Consider the following 20,381-nt stretch of genomic DNA (forward strand, 5'->3'; position numbering starts at 1 on the left):
TTTTTAAACCTTAAACAGCATAAACACATTTCATTACACCAAATACACAAAATAATGTTCTTTTTAGCAACATCATATGACCCCTTTGATAGTAATAATAATAATATTATTAATGACAAAATAGTATTAATGATAACATTTTTGTTAATTGTTATTATTTTGAAAAATATCATATATATTTCTTATTTTAATAGTCATATACCTTCAAGCCTCCATCATTTAAACATGATTTTTTTATATAACATGAAAAATATTTCTTCTAGCATTTCATTAAAACACGACACAACATAACAACAACAACCATATTAACAATACTTTTTTTTAAATAATTAAAAAAACATTTAATTATAATGCCAATATAACTAAATTATTTTAGCATGTCGTTACTGAAAACATGAGACAACATAACAACTGATAATATTATTATAATACATTACCAATATTATAATTAGTATTGTTGGTAATATTAAATTACTGTTGTTGTTATTAATAAAAATAAATAAAATTGTATTAATAATACCATTATTATTGTTATTATAAAATGTAATATTTCCTATTTTCACAAATTCACATCCTCATAAGCCTGCAATCATTTGAAAACATGAGACAACATAACCACTGGTATAAAAATTTTATTAATCTACAGCATAACCCTTCTGGGCAGAAAAGATTATTACATGACAGGTCGTTCAGCAAAAAAAACTAAACAAAAAAAACGTAGGCTTTGATTGAGTTGGAATGGATTGAAGTCAGTTTTCAAAGGGCTTGATAGAACACATTTTGCCATTTAGATTACATCTAAATTACATTTCCTTATTATGACTTAAGTCTCGGCAAGTTGAAACAACAGCATTGAGAGCATAGGTCAGCTTCAGCGCATGATTCCCGCTTCATTACAAATGAATCATCAAGTTTATTTAGAGTAGGTTCATTGAAACAGACATTCATGATATTACAGTTGTACCTTGGACTGTTATGAGTTATGGCTGAGGTCACAGATTATGCCTCTTTCTCCTAATAACTTGCTTATCAACTGCACAAATATCAAGCTACAAGGCAGAGGAGTGTCTGGCACCAACACAAAGAAGCTGTATGTTTGTATTCCTGCTGTCAGATAAACCCTGTGATGTTCAGTTTCTGTGTTAAGACCCTATAATACAGTCCTGTTGCATTCTACAATCCATTAGTACACACATTCACAACCAATAACGTAAGCCTTGAATATACCCAAATAATGTATATCAGTACTACACCTTAAAAGTGCTGAGGAATTAGCCAACGTAAAGTAGCAGACGGAAAGGGAGTTTAGAGACAATCCTTGGCACTGACTGTCTGAAAGAATCGATCAAGCTTCCTTCAAAATCTTCAGACTCTGCAGAGATGCATTATGAATCTCATTAAAGCTGTAATGCAGAAAAAACCTGGATACAGTGATTTGTTCAAATTAAAACGCACAAATTATCTTAATTACAATTATTACTGTGATTAATAATAAAACTTTACTATTAAATAATGCAATTTGTGTTATTATAATGAGAAACGTGTATGCTTGAATATAAATTCCTGTATAATTTTGTATGTCTTCTGTACATTTTTTAATGATGAAATATGAGCCAGACATTTCTTCATCTCTATTTTTATTCAGACACAAACGATCACCTCACTTTGTCTTTATCCACGAGAGTGTCACTTGTGGTCCTGGTCTTGTCCTCTTTCAAACAAACTTTTCTTAATGGAGATGTTCACATGTCTCAGATCCTGAGCATAAACAAATGAGATCAGTATTATGTATTTTAAGCTTTTAACTCATTCAAGTCAAGTTTGGCAAGAGGCTTCCACATTACATGTGACACAACAAGCCATCAGCACCACAGACTTAGACTGCAATCTGAATGGGTGGACATCTCAAAATACAAACGAAAGAAATATGGATTAATATACTGCATAAAGAAAGTGAAACCTGTTTTAGGGCTTTTCAAATTTTTATTTTATTTATTTATTTATTTTTTGTATTGCAACAGTATTTTCATGACCGCTGATCACACTTTCACCACAAACAGAAATGTCTGTAGGTACTCGACTGGCCAGCAATGCTTATACGACCTGTGGAGAAGCTGCCTCCGCCTTACACGCTACGGCGTGATTGCAAGTGCACCAGGCCAAGGCACTGAGGGACTTGCACGAGGGTGGTCACGACCCGGAAGTTCGCAGAGAACTCCGCACCGCGGCGGAGACGTTATTGATACTTACATTTAAAGTTTTTCAATACACTCTAAAAAATGCTGGGTCAAAACAACCCAACAGCTGGGTCAAAACAACCCAACCGCTGGGTAAAAACAACCCAACCGCTGGGTCAAAACAACCCAAACGCTGGGTCAAAACAACCCAACCACTGGGTCAAAACAACCCAACCGCTGGGTTTGTCCCTTTTTTTTCCCTAGTGTAATTTAATTAATGCAAAAATATTTTTACATTATAGTAATCCTGTCAAAAATATAAATGCTCCTAAACTAGGCTTTCTTTTGTTTATTCAAAATATAAGTAGTTATTTTTATTTTCAACTGGGGATGCTTCTTTATGAGAAATGTAGTTGACTGCATCCACGAAAGCAACAAAATACTACATGAAATTTAATAGCATAATGTTTACTGTGAAAAATACAAATGTGCTTTATAGTTCTGTAAATGATTGCTTGTTTAAAAAAGATCAGTCTGGGGGAATGAAAAAGGTTGTTTGAGCACATGTGGAGGCAACGTGTCGTTACACAGACTGCATGAATGATGATGGCTTAAACCTGTCATTTGATTGGTGTGAATAATTACTCCAAATTCACAACAAACACCACACATATGTGTGTGATTATTAACAAGGTCAAATGAGGGAACGAAATAGGCTCAGTGCAAAGTGAAATACTGCCATCAAGCCGAAGCCTGGAGAAGAACAGTGGAAATCATGAGAAGGTTTTTCATTGTGTACCTTCTCATATTTTCCTTGTGATGCAAAAAATGCAAAAAGATAAATGTAAGCTCATGCCTACATAATGCAGCCCTTACCAAAGGACTATGAGATGAGGATGATGCTGATGATGGTGATGATGATGACACGGCAAATGTTTTCTTCTGAACCCAGCGATTAATTCGATCAGAGATTCCCGAAGAAAAGCTGCGAAATTCCTGAAACAAAGTAAACGATCTTAACAAATGATTGAATGGTCAGTTCAGATGAGCTCACACAAGTGAATAAATAACCCATTTTTCAGAGACTGAATGGTCCTCACCTGTTTGGAGAACACATGGCTTCTGTCGGATCCCTCCTGTTCTTTCTCAAACAGCTCCCTCTTCCTTGACACCTCATCCGCTAAACACACAGTCTGGTGCACCACTGGGGATTTGGATATTTCCCATTTCTAAAAGTTGGATAGAGCAATACATTTCTCAAGCACGGATTTGTTTTTCTTACATTCAGCAGTATCTGGTGCTGTTCACAAAATGGGCCTAAAACGCTTTCAACAAGGTACTTAGCCTTTCAGAATTTTCTCAATGTTATTCAAACTTAATATTATATTATCTATTTTATTTGTTATTGATTGCAACAATATTAGAACATTTGGGACGTCTAAATACAGTTTTAAAAAACTGTATTTATGTGATCAAATCTACCAAAGAACAAAAACAAAACAATTTTAAGTGGCAAACAGACATTTTATGTGTTTTAAAACTAGCAACCTTTTATGCTAGGTTAATTTTCTGTTAACAGTTTCAGGGTTTTTCCAGGTTTTATGAAGGTAAATGTGAGACTTTAAAGACCTTTTTAAGAAAATGTAAGGAATAAACTGGACCGAATATGTCAGTATGGTCTCTCTAAATTGAAAATACAATATCCAACAGATCTCAGAAAAAAAAGAAAAGAAAAAAAGCTGTTGACTTTAATTGCTCTGCTCGCAAAAATACCAAAAAATATGAAAATATATTTACCTGCACTTTCTGATCACACTGCAAAAAAGTTCTGTTCTTCCTCTGTATTTTTTGTCTTGTTTTCCAATGCAAATGTCCAAACAAGCTTAAATCAAGATACATGTACCGGAGATGCAAAATTACCAAATAAAGTGAGGTTATGATTAAAACAAGAACAAATATCTGCCAATGGACTTAATTCAAATGAAAAGGTTTTAATATCCCACTGACAGATTTTTATTTTTCAGCATAAACTCATTTATTTTTGTTCGGTTTTTCAGAAAGCAAGACTTCATATCTTCAATTTGCATCTTTATGTAAATGTATCTTGATTTAAGAATGTTTAGATACATTTATTAGAAAGCAAAACAAAAATACCAAGGAAGATATTCCGCTTTTGTTTTCTTTCCTTTTCTTTTTTTACAGTGTATGCAACATTTTATACCATGTCTTTGTGAATTTAAGACTTTCTGCTGCAATTTATGTTCTCACAAACACATAGTTCTCACAAAAAAACAACAACAACAAATGCATTTTTATCTATAATGCATTTTTAAAAATCATGGGACAAAGTGACAACGTTTTTGTCGTTTCAGATGAACTTTGTGTAAATTCAGACCTGTGAGGCTTGAGCCAGTCGTCCCATTTTCTCCTGAATGGAGCGAGATGACAGCCTCTGCCGGGAGCTTGTGAAACAACACAGACAGCAGTTAATTCAACACACCCTCATTTTACTGCTGCTGAAACAGAAACTAATAGCTCGCTCTAAATGTAGTAATACAAACACTCTCACTTTCTCTGAAATGGGCTCTGCTGCTCCTCCTCTTGGTTGGAGCTCTGTGGGCCAGAACATCCAGAGTAAGCTTGAGAGTTCATCAGTGTGAGATTGAGACTGGACTGTTTGGGTTTATAGCAGATTTGTCTTTGATAGCTTTACCTTATTGGATTTAAAGGTCTTCGCTGCAATCCGCACACTTGCACTGTGGATGAGATTGGATGTTAACAGAAGGGACCTTAAAGGGTTAGTTCACCCAAAAATGAAAGTTCTGTCATTAAGTGAATAAAGTCATTATTTTTCTTTTCTTTGCGCAAAAAAGTATTCTCGTAGCTCGGAACTTTACAGTTGAACCACTGATGTCACACGGACTACTCTGTCGATCATCTTGGTACTTTTCTGGACCTTGAACGTGGTAGTTACCTTGTTGTCTATGGGAGGGTCTGAGAGCCCTCTTTTTATAAGTAATTTCAGTTTTTGAAATAAGCTTAAAATGTAATGCCAAATATACTGGCAAGCGTTTATGGTAAACTAAAATATACTTTAATGTCATTTTCTATTCAAACTTGACTGTCATGTATTTAAATATATTTAAAATTGCACATTTGTAATGATGAAGTTGCAATGTCCAAGATTTAAAATATATTAACTTGGCTATTAACTAGATTTAAAATGTAATCTTGAATAACAAGCTACAGTTTAAATTATAATTATAAAATTATAAAAGTACTTTACATGTGCTTTAGTATGTTAGTCAACACATCAAAACATGTGCACTTAAAGCACAACAAAAGATTATTAAAACAATTATTATGTATTAAATTGTATTTAATATAAATCTTTTAATTTGACATTATTACAAATTGCACTTTTTAAAAGTGTACTTAAGTGTGTTAAGAATCAGTCATGAAAGTAAACTTAAATACACTTAAGTGGCCTCATATTTCATTAATATTATAATATCTGAAAGTACAGTTTAATGAGTAATTAATGACAGAATTTTCATTTTTGGGTGAACTAACCCCAAGTATAACATACTTAACAAGTATATACAACATAAGTATAGAAAGATTATATGAATATAAGTTTCTTGGTGTGATTTTACACAACAAATTCTGCTGGAAACCGCACATAAAACACGTCAAAGCAAAACTGGCAAAGATAGCAATACTGAATAAACCAAGATATATTTTGGACAATAAAGCAATGCATGTTTTGTACATTAAACTTATATTACCGTATTAGAGTTACTGTGTGTAAATCTGGGGAAACACTTACAAAACTAATGCATATTACAAAAGAGAGCAATTAGAATCTTCAATACCGTTGGACATTTGTAACAGACAAATTCTTTATTTTTAAAGTCACATATATTGAAGTTAATTAATTTGGTTAAATTTAAGACGGCACACGTCATGTTCAAAGCAAGAAATACTTTACTTATGGGAAATTTACTAAAAATGTTTATGGAAAGGCAGGGTGGGTATAATTTGAGAGAAGAATTAAACTTTAAAAAGCTTAAAATAAGAACAGCTCTAAAAAGTATGTGCATTTCTGTTTGTGGGGTGAGGTTGTGGAATGGTTTGGAGCAGGTGTTAAAACATCATGTGCACTTAAAGCACAACAAAAGATTATTAAAACAATTATTATGTATTAAATTGTATTTAATATAAATCTTTTAATTTGACATTATTACAAATTGCACTTTTTAAAAGTGTACTTAAGTGTGTTAAGAATCAGTCATGAAAGTAAACTTAAATACACTTAAGTGGCCTCATATTTCATTAATATTATAATATCTGAAAGTACAGTTTAAAAAAACTATATACTCTAAGATTTAAATATATTCTAAGATTTAAAGTACAAGTGCACATTTAGTACAATTAAGCACACTTCTTTTTACGAAAGGTAATACTTTAAAAAAACGAAGCAAAATTTCACATGCACATTTCTTTTTTTATCTGTGTGTTTGTTTATCAGTACCTTCTTTGTAACGGCATGTCTTCTTCCTCCTTCTTCTTCATCATCTGAAATGGATAATGACACTGAGGCACAAAGCAGTACAGTCTGTCTGTGTGTGTGTGTGTTGTGTTAGTCAAATATTTAACAAATGAGTCCTGACAGCACATGGCATAAATAATGAAAGCTGTATAGGACGTATCACTTCAAGGTTATTGACACAAGCAAATTTGACAGTATAGTGGCCTGCTGCATACTGTCCACATGAAATGCAAATGTTGACACTGTATTATGTACCATCTTGACTCTCATACTTAATTAGCTGGTGTATCCATATATTCAAATGAGAGCTTTACCCTGAAGGACACCGTTCTGGAGCTCTGCCGTGTGAACGCAGGTTTAATAAACCGTTTAAAAAGTTGTATAAAAATAGTATCTGCTAACAATGAACAATGATATATTTATCTAACATTAATAAATTATGTAAAAGATAATAAGTTTGATCACAACATATAATCAGTGCTGTTAATAGTGTTCACCGTTTGCTTGAAAGCATGTCATTAACTAACTGTATGATTTTTACTGTACTTTTCTTCCGTATTGACATCACCTTGACCGAGTCACCACTGATAAGCTACTCCTAAATGTAATGTAGAAACTTTCATTTTCTGGGAAGCTGCTTTGCAACGATTTGTACTGTGAAAAGCGCTATACAAATAAACGTGAATTGAATTGAATTGAAAAAATAGAGTTACCATATTCAGAAAATAATCATATTTTCTTTAGGTCATTCATTGTGCATAAAATGCAAAACTAAAAGAGAATATTTCTTGAAGATGTATTGTAAATGTTGTAATCAGCAGAACATAGACCACTGTTAAAAGTGAATTGTGAACAACTGTTGAGTCAAATTAAATGGCATATCATTTGCAATTAAATGAAAATGTATTACAGGTTAAATTTATAATAAATGCAGTTAACTGAACTTTAGAGTGCTTTTTTTTGTGCTTTTAGAGTGCTTTTTTATAAACTCATTTAAGTAGGACTTAAAGGGATAGTTCACCCAAAAATAAAAATGTGATGTTTATCTGCGTCTGTGCACACATGCAAATAAAATAAGGCAGTTAGAGGTGAAACTGTGAGAGAATGCATAATGAATTACACAAGTATAATCAGTGAATAAATGAAGTCTTTTTAGGTCTCTAGAATTGACCCAAATCATTCTGGAGTTAATTCAGTTGCTGAATGTGGTTGTAACTCCCGTAAATAACAGAATTAAAGAGCCATTTGAGGAATGACAACCATACTTTAACTGCAGTCAAGATTTCATGTTTAATTCAGTGTGTTGCTTACTGTTTCTTTTTAATTATTTGTGAGATTTATTAGTAATTTCTGGGTGCACATTGTTTCAAACACTCTAAAAAAAATGATTTGGAAGTTGTAAATAAAACAAAGGTTATTTGAGTATATTTCACAAGAAATTGCTATTTCAGTCTTTCTACTTCAAAATTTCATGTTTAATTCAATGTGTTATTTGTCATTTATTTGAAACGTTCACTCAGAAATTGCTGACAATTTCACAAATAATTACAAAGTCAAACTTCAATTTCTATTCTCAGTAAAAAAAAAAAATCAAAGTTGTAAATAAAACAAAGATTATTGCTTCCTGTTTTAAAAGAAAGTACTATTTCAGTCTTTCTGCTTCAAAATGTCATGTTCAGTTCATGTTATTTGCCGTTTAATTGAAACTTTCACTCAGAAATTGCTGGCAAATTTCACAAATAATTACAAAGTCCATTTTTTTCAGTTTACACTTTAAACAAATGTCTTTTGGAACTGTAAATAAGATAAATATTACTAGAGTTTTTTTTTTTTTATAAGAAAATACTATTTCAGTTTCCACTTCAAAATTTCGCATAATAATCCAGTGCAATTTCTTTGTAATTAACTGTGAAATTGACTAGCAATTTTTGAGTGAAAACTGTTAAACTAAATCCTATACCTATTTTTTTTTTCAGTGTATATGGTCCCCTTTATTATATATCATATCTGTGAAAATCTCCTGCTTTTTTGGCCGCAAGTATAACAGTAAATGTCATAGCATAAATGTTCCCCTAGAGGGAGCCCTAACATCATTCTTCTTTAGTACATAGGCAATATTATACTATTCTTTAAAGTACTATATAAATGCCACTGGTACATATATATGTCAGTGTACCATGGTATCACCATAGTAATGTTTGTAGGGAAACTATGGTCGCACTCTCCTGTTCAGCCTGTACATACTATGTACTTGTTTTAGTAATTACAAAATCTGGGTAATAGATAACCCTGAACCTACCCCTAAACCTAACTCATATAGTTAACCCACTTACCTACTTTCTTAGGTAAGTAAACCGTAAGTACACATACTGTAAAATAAAGTGCAACTGAAACTGTACTAAACAAGACAGCAGTGCTGTTTGTGTGAATCTGGCTGTCTCACCGCTGTGTCTCCATTCGGTGTGGGGCTCATAGAGCCGGAGTGGGCGGGGCTGTGTGGTGACTCCACCCTCGGAGACTGAGGGGGCGGAGACTTGGGGCTCAGAGGAGAAACCAGTCTGCTGGTTGCTGAGGGTGATGTGGGATTCTTATCAAAGGAGACGGAGAGAGAGCTGATCAAAGAGAACAACAGTACGATATAATTTGAGCAGGGCAAAGATTGTGCTTTCATTATCATAGTGAGCAACTGCAAACAGATCTGATTGTCAAATCAGAATGTCTCCAGTGATGGAAATAATAAAAGAGCTGGGTTTACACTACTGTGAGCCCAACAGCTATATGTTAAATGTTTAGAATAGGTAGAAATGTAGTACCTCACAAACTTTCGGGATGCTTTCGGGGGAGTTTGGGAGTTTGTTGAATCTTGGTTCGTCCCTCCATTTTCGTGCTATAAAAAGACAAAAAAATGCGATTGAGCCTGTAAATGAAAATGAGCTGGGCAGTGTTAACCTGGGAAATGTGTTAACCGGTTTGTAGGCAGGATTGCTTTGTGATGGAAATGTGTCAAGATTAACAAGAACTTATTATGTGGTCTTGTTTTTGGAAATGGAGTTGTTTGAGATTGCCGTGCACAGCATTTTGCCTCACTGCTGGAGAATTCATCAGTTATGTGCGGCCTTATACTGTTGTCTGGTGCTTGTTTATAATTAAGCTGTTACATAATAGGAAATAGTTTTTGCACTGTTGCCAGACTTATCATTAATTCAATATAATCTTATCTTTTGGTTTGCATCCATCAAGTTCCACATGAAAAGAGAAAATAATCAATGTAAGTAACTTTCAGCAAGTACAGTTTTTTTTATTCATTGGATTATGCAAAAATAGGCATTAACACAAACACAATATATATTGAATATTATCACTAAATAATATATTAAATATTAAACTTCTACAATGATTTTCCAACAAAAATAATAACTTTATTCTGATAAGTTTAGGGTCAGTGAGATTTTTTAAATGTTTTTGAAAAGTCTCTCATGCTCACCAAGGCTGCATTTATTTGATAAAAAATTCTACAAACAACCAGAGGCGGACAGTAACTAAGTACATTTACTTGAGTATTGTACTTAAGTACACTTTTTGAGTATCTGTACTTTACTTGAGTATTATTTTTTCTGGAAACGTATGACTTTAACTTCACTACATTTGAAAGACAAATATTGTACTTTTCACTCCACTACATTTCTATCAAGTTCCTCGAAGTAGAAAGTCGTTACTATGTAGCAGCTTTGAAAGTCAGTAGGTGATTTTTTTCTTCTCTAAAAACTGTCTTTTTTTTAGACAGTTTATCAGTAATCACTCTTGGGGCTACACGAAGTGATTTCCCAGCATTTTTTGAGCACTGACCAGTTCCAAATGTGATATTTATTTACAACAATTCAATAATAAGAAGTTAATATTGTGGTTTATATTAGACACAATATTGTCTGATTTTGCTAAATTGTGTACGTGAAAATATTACCTATAAAGTCACAGAAGAACTGTTGTGCGACTCCTGATAAAACACAAAAGGTGTTTGTCTGTAGCAGAACTGTTGTGCATCTCCTAATAAAACACAATAGGTGTTGGACTTGAAGCAGCACTGCACAGACTGTTCTGTGTGTGACATCAAAGTACCGCAAGAGCGATTAGACAGCATTTTTAAAAAATTTTATTTTGATGTCAAATAAGTCTTGCTGTTTTGCTTTTTTGTTAAAGCAGTGTTGCTGTTGTAAAGTTATACAGCTACAGTTGTGTTGTTGGGTTTTAAAGCAGGTTTGATTTTTTTTTCTTCCTTATCACTCTGTATTTACAGGATTTCACTGTCCACTCTGTTCAAATGTGGATGAATGGCTACACATAGATGTGTCCAGAGCTGTGTGAGATCACTACCATCCTGCTTTTGTGGGGGTGGGTAGGGGTGGTAAATGATTATTTTTTTTGTTTGTTTTGTTGTTTTCCCCATAGGTTTTTAACATTCTAAAAGCTCTTTATTCCAAAGATACTACAAGCTAGTCAGTGTATTCAGTAGGTGTAATGTATTGTAAGTTGCTTCAGAGGTATTGCAAGTATTACATACAACAATAATAAAACAGTGCATTGACATAAAAAAGGAAATTTACTTTTGGTACTTAAGTACTTTTAAAAGCAAGTACTTCTGTACTTTTACTTAAGTAAAAATCTGTCTTTACAACTTTTACTTGTAATGGAGTGATATTTGACCAGCAGTATCTGTACTTTCACTTAATTAATGGAGTTGTGTACTTTGTCCGCCTCTGCAAACAAATAACTGTTTTCTATTTTAATATTCTCAAATGTTATTTATTCCTGAATTTTCAGCATCATTACTCCAGTCTTCAGTGTCACATGATCCTTCAGAAATCATTCTAATGCTGATTTTAATTTGCTGCAACAATGATATTTTTAACAATTCTTTGATGAATGGAAAGTTCAAAAGAACACCATTTATTTGAAATAGAAAAATCAGCCTAATCAGCATTATATTACTATATTATGTCTTTACTGTCATTTTTGACCAGGTTATTGTGTCCTTGCTCAATAAAAGTATTAATAAAAATTCAAACCTTTGAACTGTAGTGTACACCATTACTTTTTTACTGTGATGCAAGATGTTGGTCATGCCACCAACCTCAAACCGAAACTCTTAAAATGGATAGACATCAAAGATATTTCCAAACAATTTCTGAGAAAATCTTTAAGAATTTCGTAATCTGAATTTCAATTCAGGCACATTTGATTTGAGATCACATAACATATTTAGAATTATTGGCTGACATACTGTAAATGGTTGTTTTGGTAGATGCTGGTAACATTGTTTCGAACAAACATAAGCAGATAAATAATTCAAACTACAGATTCATAATTACAGTGAAATACTGCGGTTTAATTAAAAGAAACATTTTAAGACATTTATTTTGGTCCTTTAATAGTTCTTCAGCATTGCTGTGCATTTGGTTACAGGCTGTACTGGCTGAGAATTCATCTTTGTTTTTAAAACTTTCACAGAAGTGAAACTTCGGCACACTTCAGAAGTGGGTCAAATGACTTAATGTTCTCTCATGTGGAGGCCCTGTAGGTGTGTGTAAGAAAGACTGGGCCTCCCGCAGCTCTTTCTGTTACTCCTGTAGATGATTAATTACACACTCTAGAGAGACAGCTTAGAGCAAGCAGATGACCTCTGACCCCTAGCCACATGATGAAACCTGTCAGATTTACACTGCGCAGAACTGACACCTTACAAAACAACAGACATAACAAAGAGGAGATTTTATGATTAAACCACTGCAAAACAAGTTCATCCAACAAGTTCATTTTCACTTCGAGAACATGTCTGTGAATGACAAACACAATGAGACGCTGATACCGTGAACTCGATACAACAAGACTGTTTCACTCTCACTGTCCTACTATATATAGCACCTAATGGGTAATGCTACAATGTCATTTGCAACATTAATGTTCCCCTGCTGTGAGAACTGATGCATAACCCTATCAAAAAAAAAACAAGATCCCAGTTCAGGTTACAACCTTTGCAAAGAATATGCCATGCCAAAACATACAAAGGTTTAAAGTGGTTTATATAAAGAAGTTATTCATAATTGCTCTTAATGGCAAAGTATTTGTTATACCAACAAACGCCAAACCATACCAAGCCCAATAGTACAACCATAAATGCTGGATTTAAAACGCTTTATGACACTGTACGTTGATTCTAGTAGAGTCTGATGTTTATATGTCAAACCTACAGTGATACACTAATGGTGTGTTCACACCAGACGCAAATGTAATTATTCGCGTGAGTAGATTACATACAAAGTCAACGCAAAGACGCAAATAGAGGCAAATTCATGACGCGAAATGCGTGATGCGTTTGCCGCGAACGTGCGATATTCGTCTCAATCGAGTCTTCCGCGCAAGTTCAAAAATTTCAACTCGAGCGGAAAATTCGCATAATGCATTCTCGCGCAAGCCAATCAGTGAAGAGCTTCTTGACACGTCCAGTTGAATCAGACAATAGAAGAGAGCATTATTGTAGCCGCTGTTATGGCGCTTTTCCACTGCATGGTACGGCACGGTACGGCTTAGTACGGTTCAATTTTGGGGGGGTTTTCACTGGGTACAGTACCTGGTACCTGGTACTTTTTTTAGTACCACCTCGGTTGAGGTTCCAAGTTTTTTTTTTTTTTATTATGCAAAAATTATACAAAGATTTGTACAAGCATATACAACTCGCAGCAAGTACAAAGACAACTAAACAATCACAATATGTAAAGTGGAACGATTCATGCCAGGGGTAAAATTACAACAATTTAAAGTAACAAAAAGCTTCATAGGTCTTTCTAGCTTTTTTGTTCTTAATACGCAACTGTTTTGAACAAGCGCACCTTTTTTAACAACCAAAAAGTTGTTAAAAGTTTCGTTGTCTGTTGAGGAAATACAGACGTTCCTCTCATTGATGGCAGAGAAGCGGATCCAGCGAGAGCTTGATGGGGCGACGCGGAATGAAAAAGTTTTTACCGCAGCAGTAGAGGCAGCGCAACTATAACGACAGCCGTGCCGAGCCGAGTCATACCACGCAGTGGAAAAGCACCATTATATAGGTCTGGAGAATAGAAAACAATTCAAATCAGTTGTAGTGGTAGTTGTATTTTATTAGCATGGCTACAGAGATGCTGCTATCAATAAAATAATAGTAATATTAGTGTATGCAGAAGTAAAATATAACACACACATTAATACAGGATCCTAACGTTATTCATCCTCCTCTGGATGGTGCTGTGAACCCAGACACGTCGGCGTTTGGCTTTCCATTGTATTTGGGACTTTTTGACAACAGGTACAAAACAGTGATTGTAGTTATCTCCATCATGGTTGATCGCGCTGTTTTTATTCGCGCGAGTGACACTAAAAACATCCTGCGAGTAATCTAGAGCGAGTGACGCGATGCTCATATTCGCTTCGCGTCTGGTGTGAACACACCATAATAAGCATAACAATTACAGCAAATGCAGATAGTGGGTGACATAGTTTACCTTATGGTGTGTTCACACCAGATGCGAATGTAATTATTCGCACGAGTAGATTACATACAAAGTCAATGCAACGACGCGAATAGAGGCGAATTCGCGCCGGGCGACGCGAAATGCGCGACGCGTTTGCCGCGAACGCACGATATTCGCCTCAATCGCGTCTTCCGCGCAAGTTCAAAAATTTCAACTCGAGCGGAAAATTCGCATGACACGTTCCTCACGCAAGCGTGTGAGAGTGAGAGTGAGTGAGTGACGCGATGCGCATATTCGCTTCGTGTCTGGTGTGAACACACCATTAGACTCTGTACTTTATTAAATATAATCATTTCTCTTGAATATCTATTCAAAGAAAAAAGAAATCCATCCTGAAATCTCAAAGAGACTTTTCCTCTCCCTTAAAACAAGATTTGATCAAGTGGTGTTTACGAGATGTATATAGGTCATATAAGATATTGACCCATGCCTTTTTGCTTAAAGGTGAAGATCCAACTCTATGCATGTCCAACTCTATGCATGTTCTGCATTCTTTTTTAAGAAGTACGCTCACTTAGGGACTTGTTTAGTAAGATTTTTTCAGAAAGGATTTTAGAATTTTTATCATGTTAATTTAAAAAATCTTGCATATTTTAAACTGCTGTTTTTTGTTTCTGTTTGCTTGGTTTTTATTTTGTGTTTATGTAACTCTTGTATTATTGCAACTCAGTTTTTGCCATGAAGATAGCCTTAGATGCTGACATGGCAATAAAAATAAATAATAACTACTACTACTACTTAAAGGAAAAAATATATATAATTGTTTATTGTCCGCGGATGAAGCAGTTGGTAGATTTTGGAACTGATATAAGGGGAACTTAAATTAATTGAAATAAGACAAATGTTAAAATAACTACAAGTCAATATATGTCTTATGTTAATTAACCTCATCAACATTTATTTTATTTTTTTTTCTTGTAAGAACCACCAGGGTTCCCACAGTCGTGGAAAACTTGAATAAATGACTAATGTGATTAAATGTGATTTCTAGACCTGGAAAAGTCATGTCAATTAATAAAATCCTAAAACTCCATGGGAAATTTTATAATCAAAATACGTTTTTCTAGTTATGCCAAGATCTAAAATATCTTATTGGGTACTATAAAAGTTAAGTAAAAATCATAATCAACTGGAATACGCATGTCAATTTATTGGTTAAATAGAGTGAGAACCTTAAAGAACATGCAGCTTTAAAATTCTGGAGTCCTTAAATTTAATTTACCGAAACTAGGATTGTCTGGCTTTCGAATATCCTGGAGTCACCCTACCAGTACATAATTCGGATGACTCTCTTATCTGACCCATCCATTATTTCATGTACTGAAGTCTCTACTAATGAGCTGATAAGTTGATTCAGATGTCTTTTGATTAGGACGAGTCTGAAAACGTGTAGTGATGGGGTGCTTCCAGAAACGGTTGGGAAACATTGTTGTGGACACTGCGGGAAACTGAAGTCAAAACAGTTGAGAACCACTTATCTAGTGTTCATTGGCCAATTGGCCACAGCTTTCGGCTGATGACAATATATCAGTCTGCCATCAGTCTGAATTTACAATGACAGTGCTCTCAAAGTTGTCAGCTCACTAGGTTGTGGAAAACATCTACTGTTTCAGTAATCCCAAACTGACCTCAGAACACTTTCACTGCAAACATCCTCTAAAAGCATCACATCACACAGAAGAACCACTGTACATTGAGAACCCATGTCTTCCTACCTTCTCCTGTGTCTCTGAGTCTCTGGAGTTGGCGGGGGGTTCTGGTGACATGAAGGTCTCCACGCAGCGCTGCACGCTCTTGAAGAGCTCCTCGTCCTGCTGTTCCCCCAGCAGCTCCACATGGGGCTCCTTATCCGGGCTACCCTCTCTGCCACCATCATCTTCCTCCTTATTCTTCCTCAGGGTTTCAACGTGCCTCATCCTCCGCCGTTCGTCACGGACTCGCAACATCTCCACAAAATCCAGCTGCAGTTGGGCCAGACCGCCACCGGAGTCGCCAGCATCAGCAGGCTCGCTAACACTGGAAACATTATATTAGTGAGACGTCGTTTAGAGTGTTGACGCCATGTTGGCTTTTGAAAATTCATTTTCATGCATTCATATGGGGTTTAAGACTTTAAGGGGTTAAAACCTTCAGCATATTAAAGTGACGTGACATGTGGCCAAGTATGGTGACCCATACTCGGAATTAGTGCTCTGCATTTATCCCATCCAAAGTGCACACACACAGCAGTGAACACGCACACCGTGAACACACACCCGGAGCAGTGGGCAGCAGTTGGGGGTCTCAGTCATGGTATTGAAGGTGGGAGAGAGCGCTGTACATTCACTCCCCCCACCTACAATCCCTGCCGGTACGAGACTCAAACCCCGCAACCTTTGGGTTATGAGTCCGACTCTCTAACCATTAGGCCACAACTTCCCTTTCATATGTTTAAAAAGACGACTTATTAGAGAAATAATACACTTTAAAAGAATATGTGTAAACTGAATGCATTGTTTTATTAACACTTGCATGTTAATTTAAATTAAATGAAAATGTATTATAGTTTAAATGTACAGTATATTAAATGCAACTTCAGAGTGCTGTTTTTGAACCACTTTAGTACATCTTTATATGTAATTTCATAATTCTGTTTTCTTTGAAATATGGTTTAAGTGTACTGCTGAATGTACTGACAAGCACTGATGGTAAAATAAAACATACTTTAATGCCATTTCTATTGAATCATTTAAATATATTTGTAATGATGATATACTTTTAAGATTTGAAGTACGCTACAAGTGCACATTCAATACAAATTATTTCACAAGGTACTATGCAGACTGTTTTTTTACACAGAGATGACAGTGCTACTAAACTGACATGATCTTTTTTTTCTGTGCCCCTCCATGGGGGTCAGAATTCCATTGTCTCTGTACTTTTAAAGTACTTTGTACTTTGATAGATTCATCACCCATTTCTGCCACTGGGAGACATTTTGGAACATCAGATGAAACTATACTTGTAAACTTAACTTGTTAATCAGACAAGACTTATTTTGGGGCAAACTGCTTTTCTTGATAAACATGGGCAGTGTCCACATATGGTATTATTAGACCAAATTACAACATTACATGTAGATCCTATTCATATTCGCTTTTATGATACCATAAACCTTTATCTAAATCTCTCTGAAGCGCTCATCCTTATGTTCTGTAAGGTCAATTGCTTCATGCAAATATTTAACACAAAATTTGCATAAATTTGATATATATCACTCGAGCCTCAAGCCAATTACAGCTCTCAAGCAATTTGAAGTGGAAAGAGAGAGCATAAATACACCATTAATGTTGTCTAAAGTTGGGTTTTCTCTGTAATTATGTCCTTTTTTGATCTCGCACCTACTGGTTTGTGGTTTGGTCTCTTCAGTGGGACTTTCATCCGTGTCTGCTGTAGACTCCCTTGTCTTCCTCCTCTTCTCTCTCTCCACCTCTTCCTCATCCTCCACAGTCCACTGTCGAGCCAGCCTGAAGATCAAACACATCACACATTTAAAACGCATATAAACGTACGGTTTTCAGCATTCCACTTTTCTGTGAACATTGATGCTAAACGATACGTAGAAACTAAGCTAGATTGTCTTATACTACTGCATCCCCAAAATATAGTTCCCTTTCATGGGAACTTCGAACTGCGTCCTCTAGGGGTCGCTATGGGGAACGCCTCGTCGTGACCCGTGTCTGAAGCATACATTGAAAAAACACCAACTCGTTGGCCGGCGACAGCCATGACGTCAAATAATGATCTTTAAAAAAGCATCATATGACCCCTTTAAAAACATTGGAACGTTTGGCTCCAACCACTTTCGATTTCAGTGAAACATTATAAAAGCATTTAATTCAAACTTTTCATTGAACTGATTTAAAGCTCTATTCACATGGAGGCAAAAGGAAAGAAATGGCAGGGACGTGCTGAGCTGCTGACTACTGAAATCCATCCTGTCAGTCCTTCTGAAAGTATGAGAAGATGCATTACGATCAAAGGTCTCGATGATATATCCCAGAGGTGGACTATTGTATTTCAGGTTGAAAACAGTGTTTCATTGTGCAATAACTGGTTTGTCAAGCTCTGTTTTGGTTAAAGGATACTCAATGCCTTCAGTCTGAAAGCATGACATTACTTTCCATATGAGTGCATAGACTGTCAAAATAATCACAACCTGCAGCACAAACTCCAACTGCATTTTCAGTTTTTATCTCAGTCATAAAGTTGTCATCCAAAATGCACATGATGACGATTGTAAATTTTGAATATTATATTGGAAGTGTTGCCCTGGGTGCTACATTTGTAAAACTTAAGTGCCCTTTTGGCTTTTTTGCTTATTTCAAAATCTTAAGGTTTGATTTTGTTTTTGTTTTTTTTAATTATTATTTTCATTTACAACATTTAGAGCGAAGAAATAAAAAAGTAGAAACCCTAAAAATAACTGCATTCCACTTATATTTCTGATACTTCTAAATGCAAATGTCCATAGCACAAGCATTCATAACATCAGTATAAACACTGACACCTCAGCATCTGCAACCTGTCAGAAACCGCAAAAACCGTTCAGACCAAACAGAATACACGCTAAATGTATATTTCAATCTACTTACGTTGACAAAGCAGACCAGTTTTTCCGGCTAATAGACATTATTTTTGTGTTGTTGTGTTGAAGTCGGTTGGAGTAAGAGTGTGAAGTGTCGCGCTCTTCGCGGTGTCTGTGACTGAGCCACCTTTACCCCGCACCTTCACCAGAGCCGCGTCACGTGGCCACCACCATCACGCGGCGCTCGCATCAGACATCTTCAGTCTGGATACAACATGTATTTGAATAAGATATAGAATAAGTAAACAAACTATAGCTAGCCTACTTAAGAAAGAAACCTCAAAAGATATGTTGTTTTAGTTATGTGACGTGTCAAAAAGCTAGAAGCAATATAATAAATGGCCAAAAATATATGTTATAACTAAAATATATTGAAATATTATTATCTTCCTTATATTTTTTAGAATATTTGAACTAAATAACTAAAATATGACTTGTAACCCAAGAGAAAACTCAAAACTTATATTGTTTTAGTTAAATAAAATGTAAAAAAGCTAGAAGCAATGGTATAAATGGCCAAAAATATATAATATAAACTAAAATATATTGACATTTTACATTACATATACTTATCAATATAAACATAATGGTTTTAGTTATGAAATGTCAGAAAGCTAGAAGCCGAATATTTCATCAAAATAATAACTAAAATATATTTGTTACATTACATTACATTGTTATTTGCCTTAAGTATTTTAGAATACTTAAAAAATATATTAAAAAAAAATACAAAAACATAACATTTTACCTTTAACATTACATATACTTTGTTTTTCATCATCAAGTTTGTCACATGAGTGACTCAACAAAACAAAGACCATTCCTACTATAAATCAATGACATCCTTGTAATACAGTTTGTAATAGGAACATTTAATTTTTTTCATGTTGTCAACTCATTCTTGAATTTAGTTTGGTTGCATTGTTTCATAGTATTTCTTAAATGTACTGGGTTTCAAAACAATGTTACATTTTGAAACCTTCTCTTACGTGAATACAACATTTTACATGAAGTCAAGCATATAGGGCATCACTTTATGTCATTATTCACAGTGGCATTTGCTCTACAGTTCAGAATCCATTGAAGCTCAAAGGCTGGGGGTGTTTGCTTTATTCCCTGTGCCACACCTATAAGAGACAGCTAGACCTGCTGTACTTTGGCCGGAGCAATATGAAAGCCATAGTAGCCTATCCAGTATACCATAGGGTTTGGTCTTAAAGGAAATAATAGGCAGCTGCACTGGAATGACAAATCTGGTGACATGCTTCCGCTATATTGTTTAGTTTACAATTGCCTCTATATTCACTCATGCAAGTAGAGAGAAAAAGCATTCCAAGTAAGGAGCATCACAATAAACTTTGACTGTTAAACATTAAATAAGTACAGCATGCATAAGTGGCCTGAACACCCCACCCAATGCCAACACAGGGAAGACAGAGATATCCACTATGCAAATAAGGGTT

At 34.9% G+C, this 20,381-nt stretch overlaps 1 protein-coding gene across 1 annotated transcript; it reads right to left on the minus strand.

Annotated features, from left to right (window-relative positions):
- Positions 1-622: 622 nt before the first annotated feature.
- LOC107673405 (ladinin-1-like) lies at positions 623-20,099 on the minus strand. The gene is made up of 15 exons (XM_016466989.1): positions 20,074-20,099; positions 18,926-19,030; positions 17,672-17,797; positions 16,007-16,307; positions 9,543-9,616; positions 9,139-9,341; positions 7,044-7,123; positions 6,712-6,755; positions 4,891-4,933; positions 4,747-4,790; positions 4,573-4,639; positions 3,278-3,406; positions 3,054-3,173; positions 1,665-1,758; positions 623-1,403 (listed from the first exon to the last, which is right to left on the minus strand). Exons 1-14 carry the CDS (start codon positions 20,097-20,099, stop codon positions 1,687-1,689), a joined length of 1,434 nt encoding a protein of 477 aa, XP_016322475.1. The 3' UTR covers positions 623-1,403; positions 1,665-1,686.
- Between the last annotated feature and the right edge of the window lie 282 nt (positions 20,100-20,381).

The sequence above is a fragment of the Sinocyclocheilus anshuiensis genome, unplaced genomic scaffold (genome assembly GCF_001515605.1).
Source record: "Sinocyclocheilus anshuiensis isolate Anshui unplaced genomic scaffold, SAMN03320099.WGS_v1.1 scaffold453, whole genome shotgun sequence".
NCBI classification, from domain to species: Eukaryota; Metazoa; Chordata; class Actinopteri; order Cypriniformes; family Cyprinidae; genus Sinocyclocheilus; species Sinocyclocheilus anshuiensis.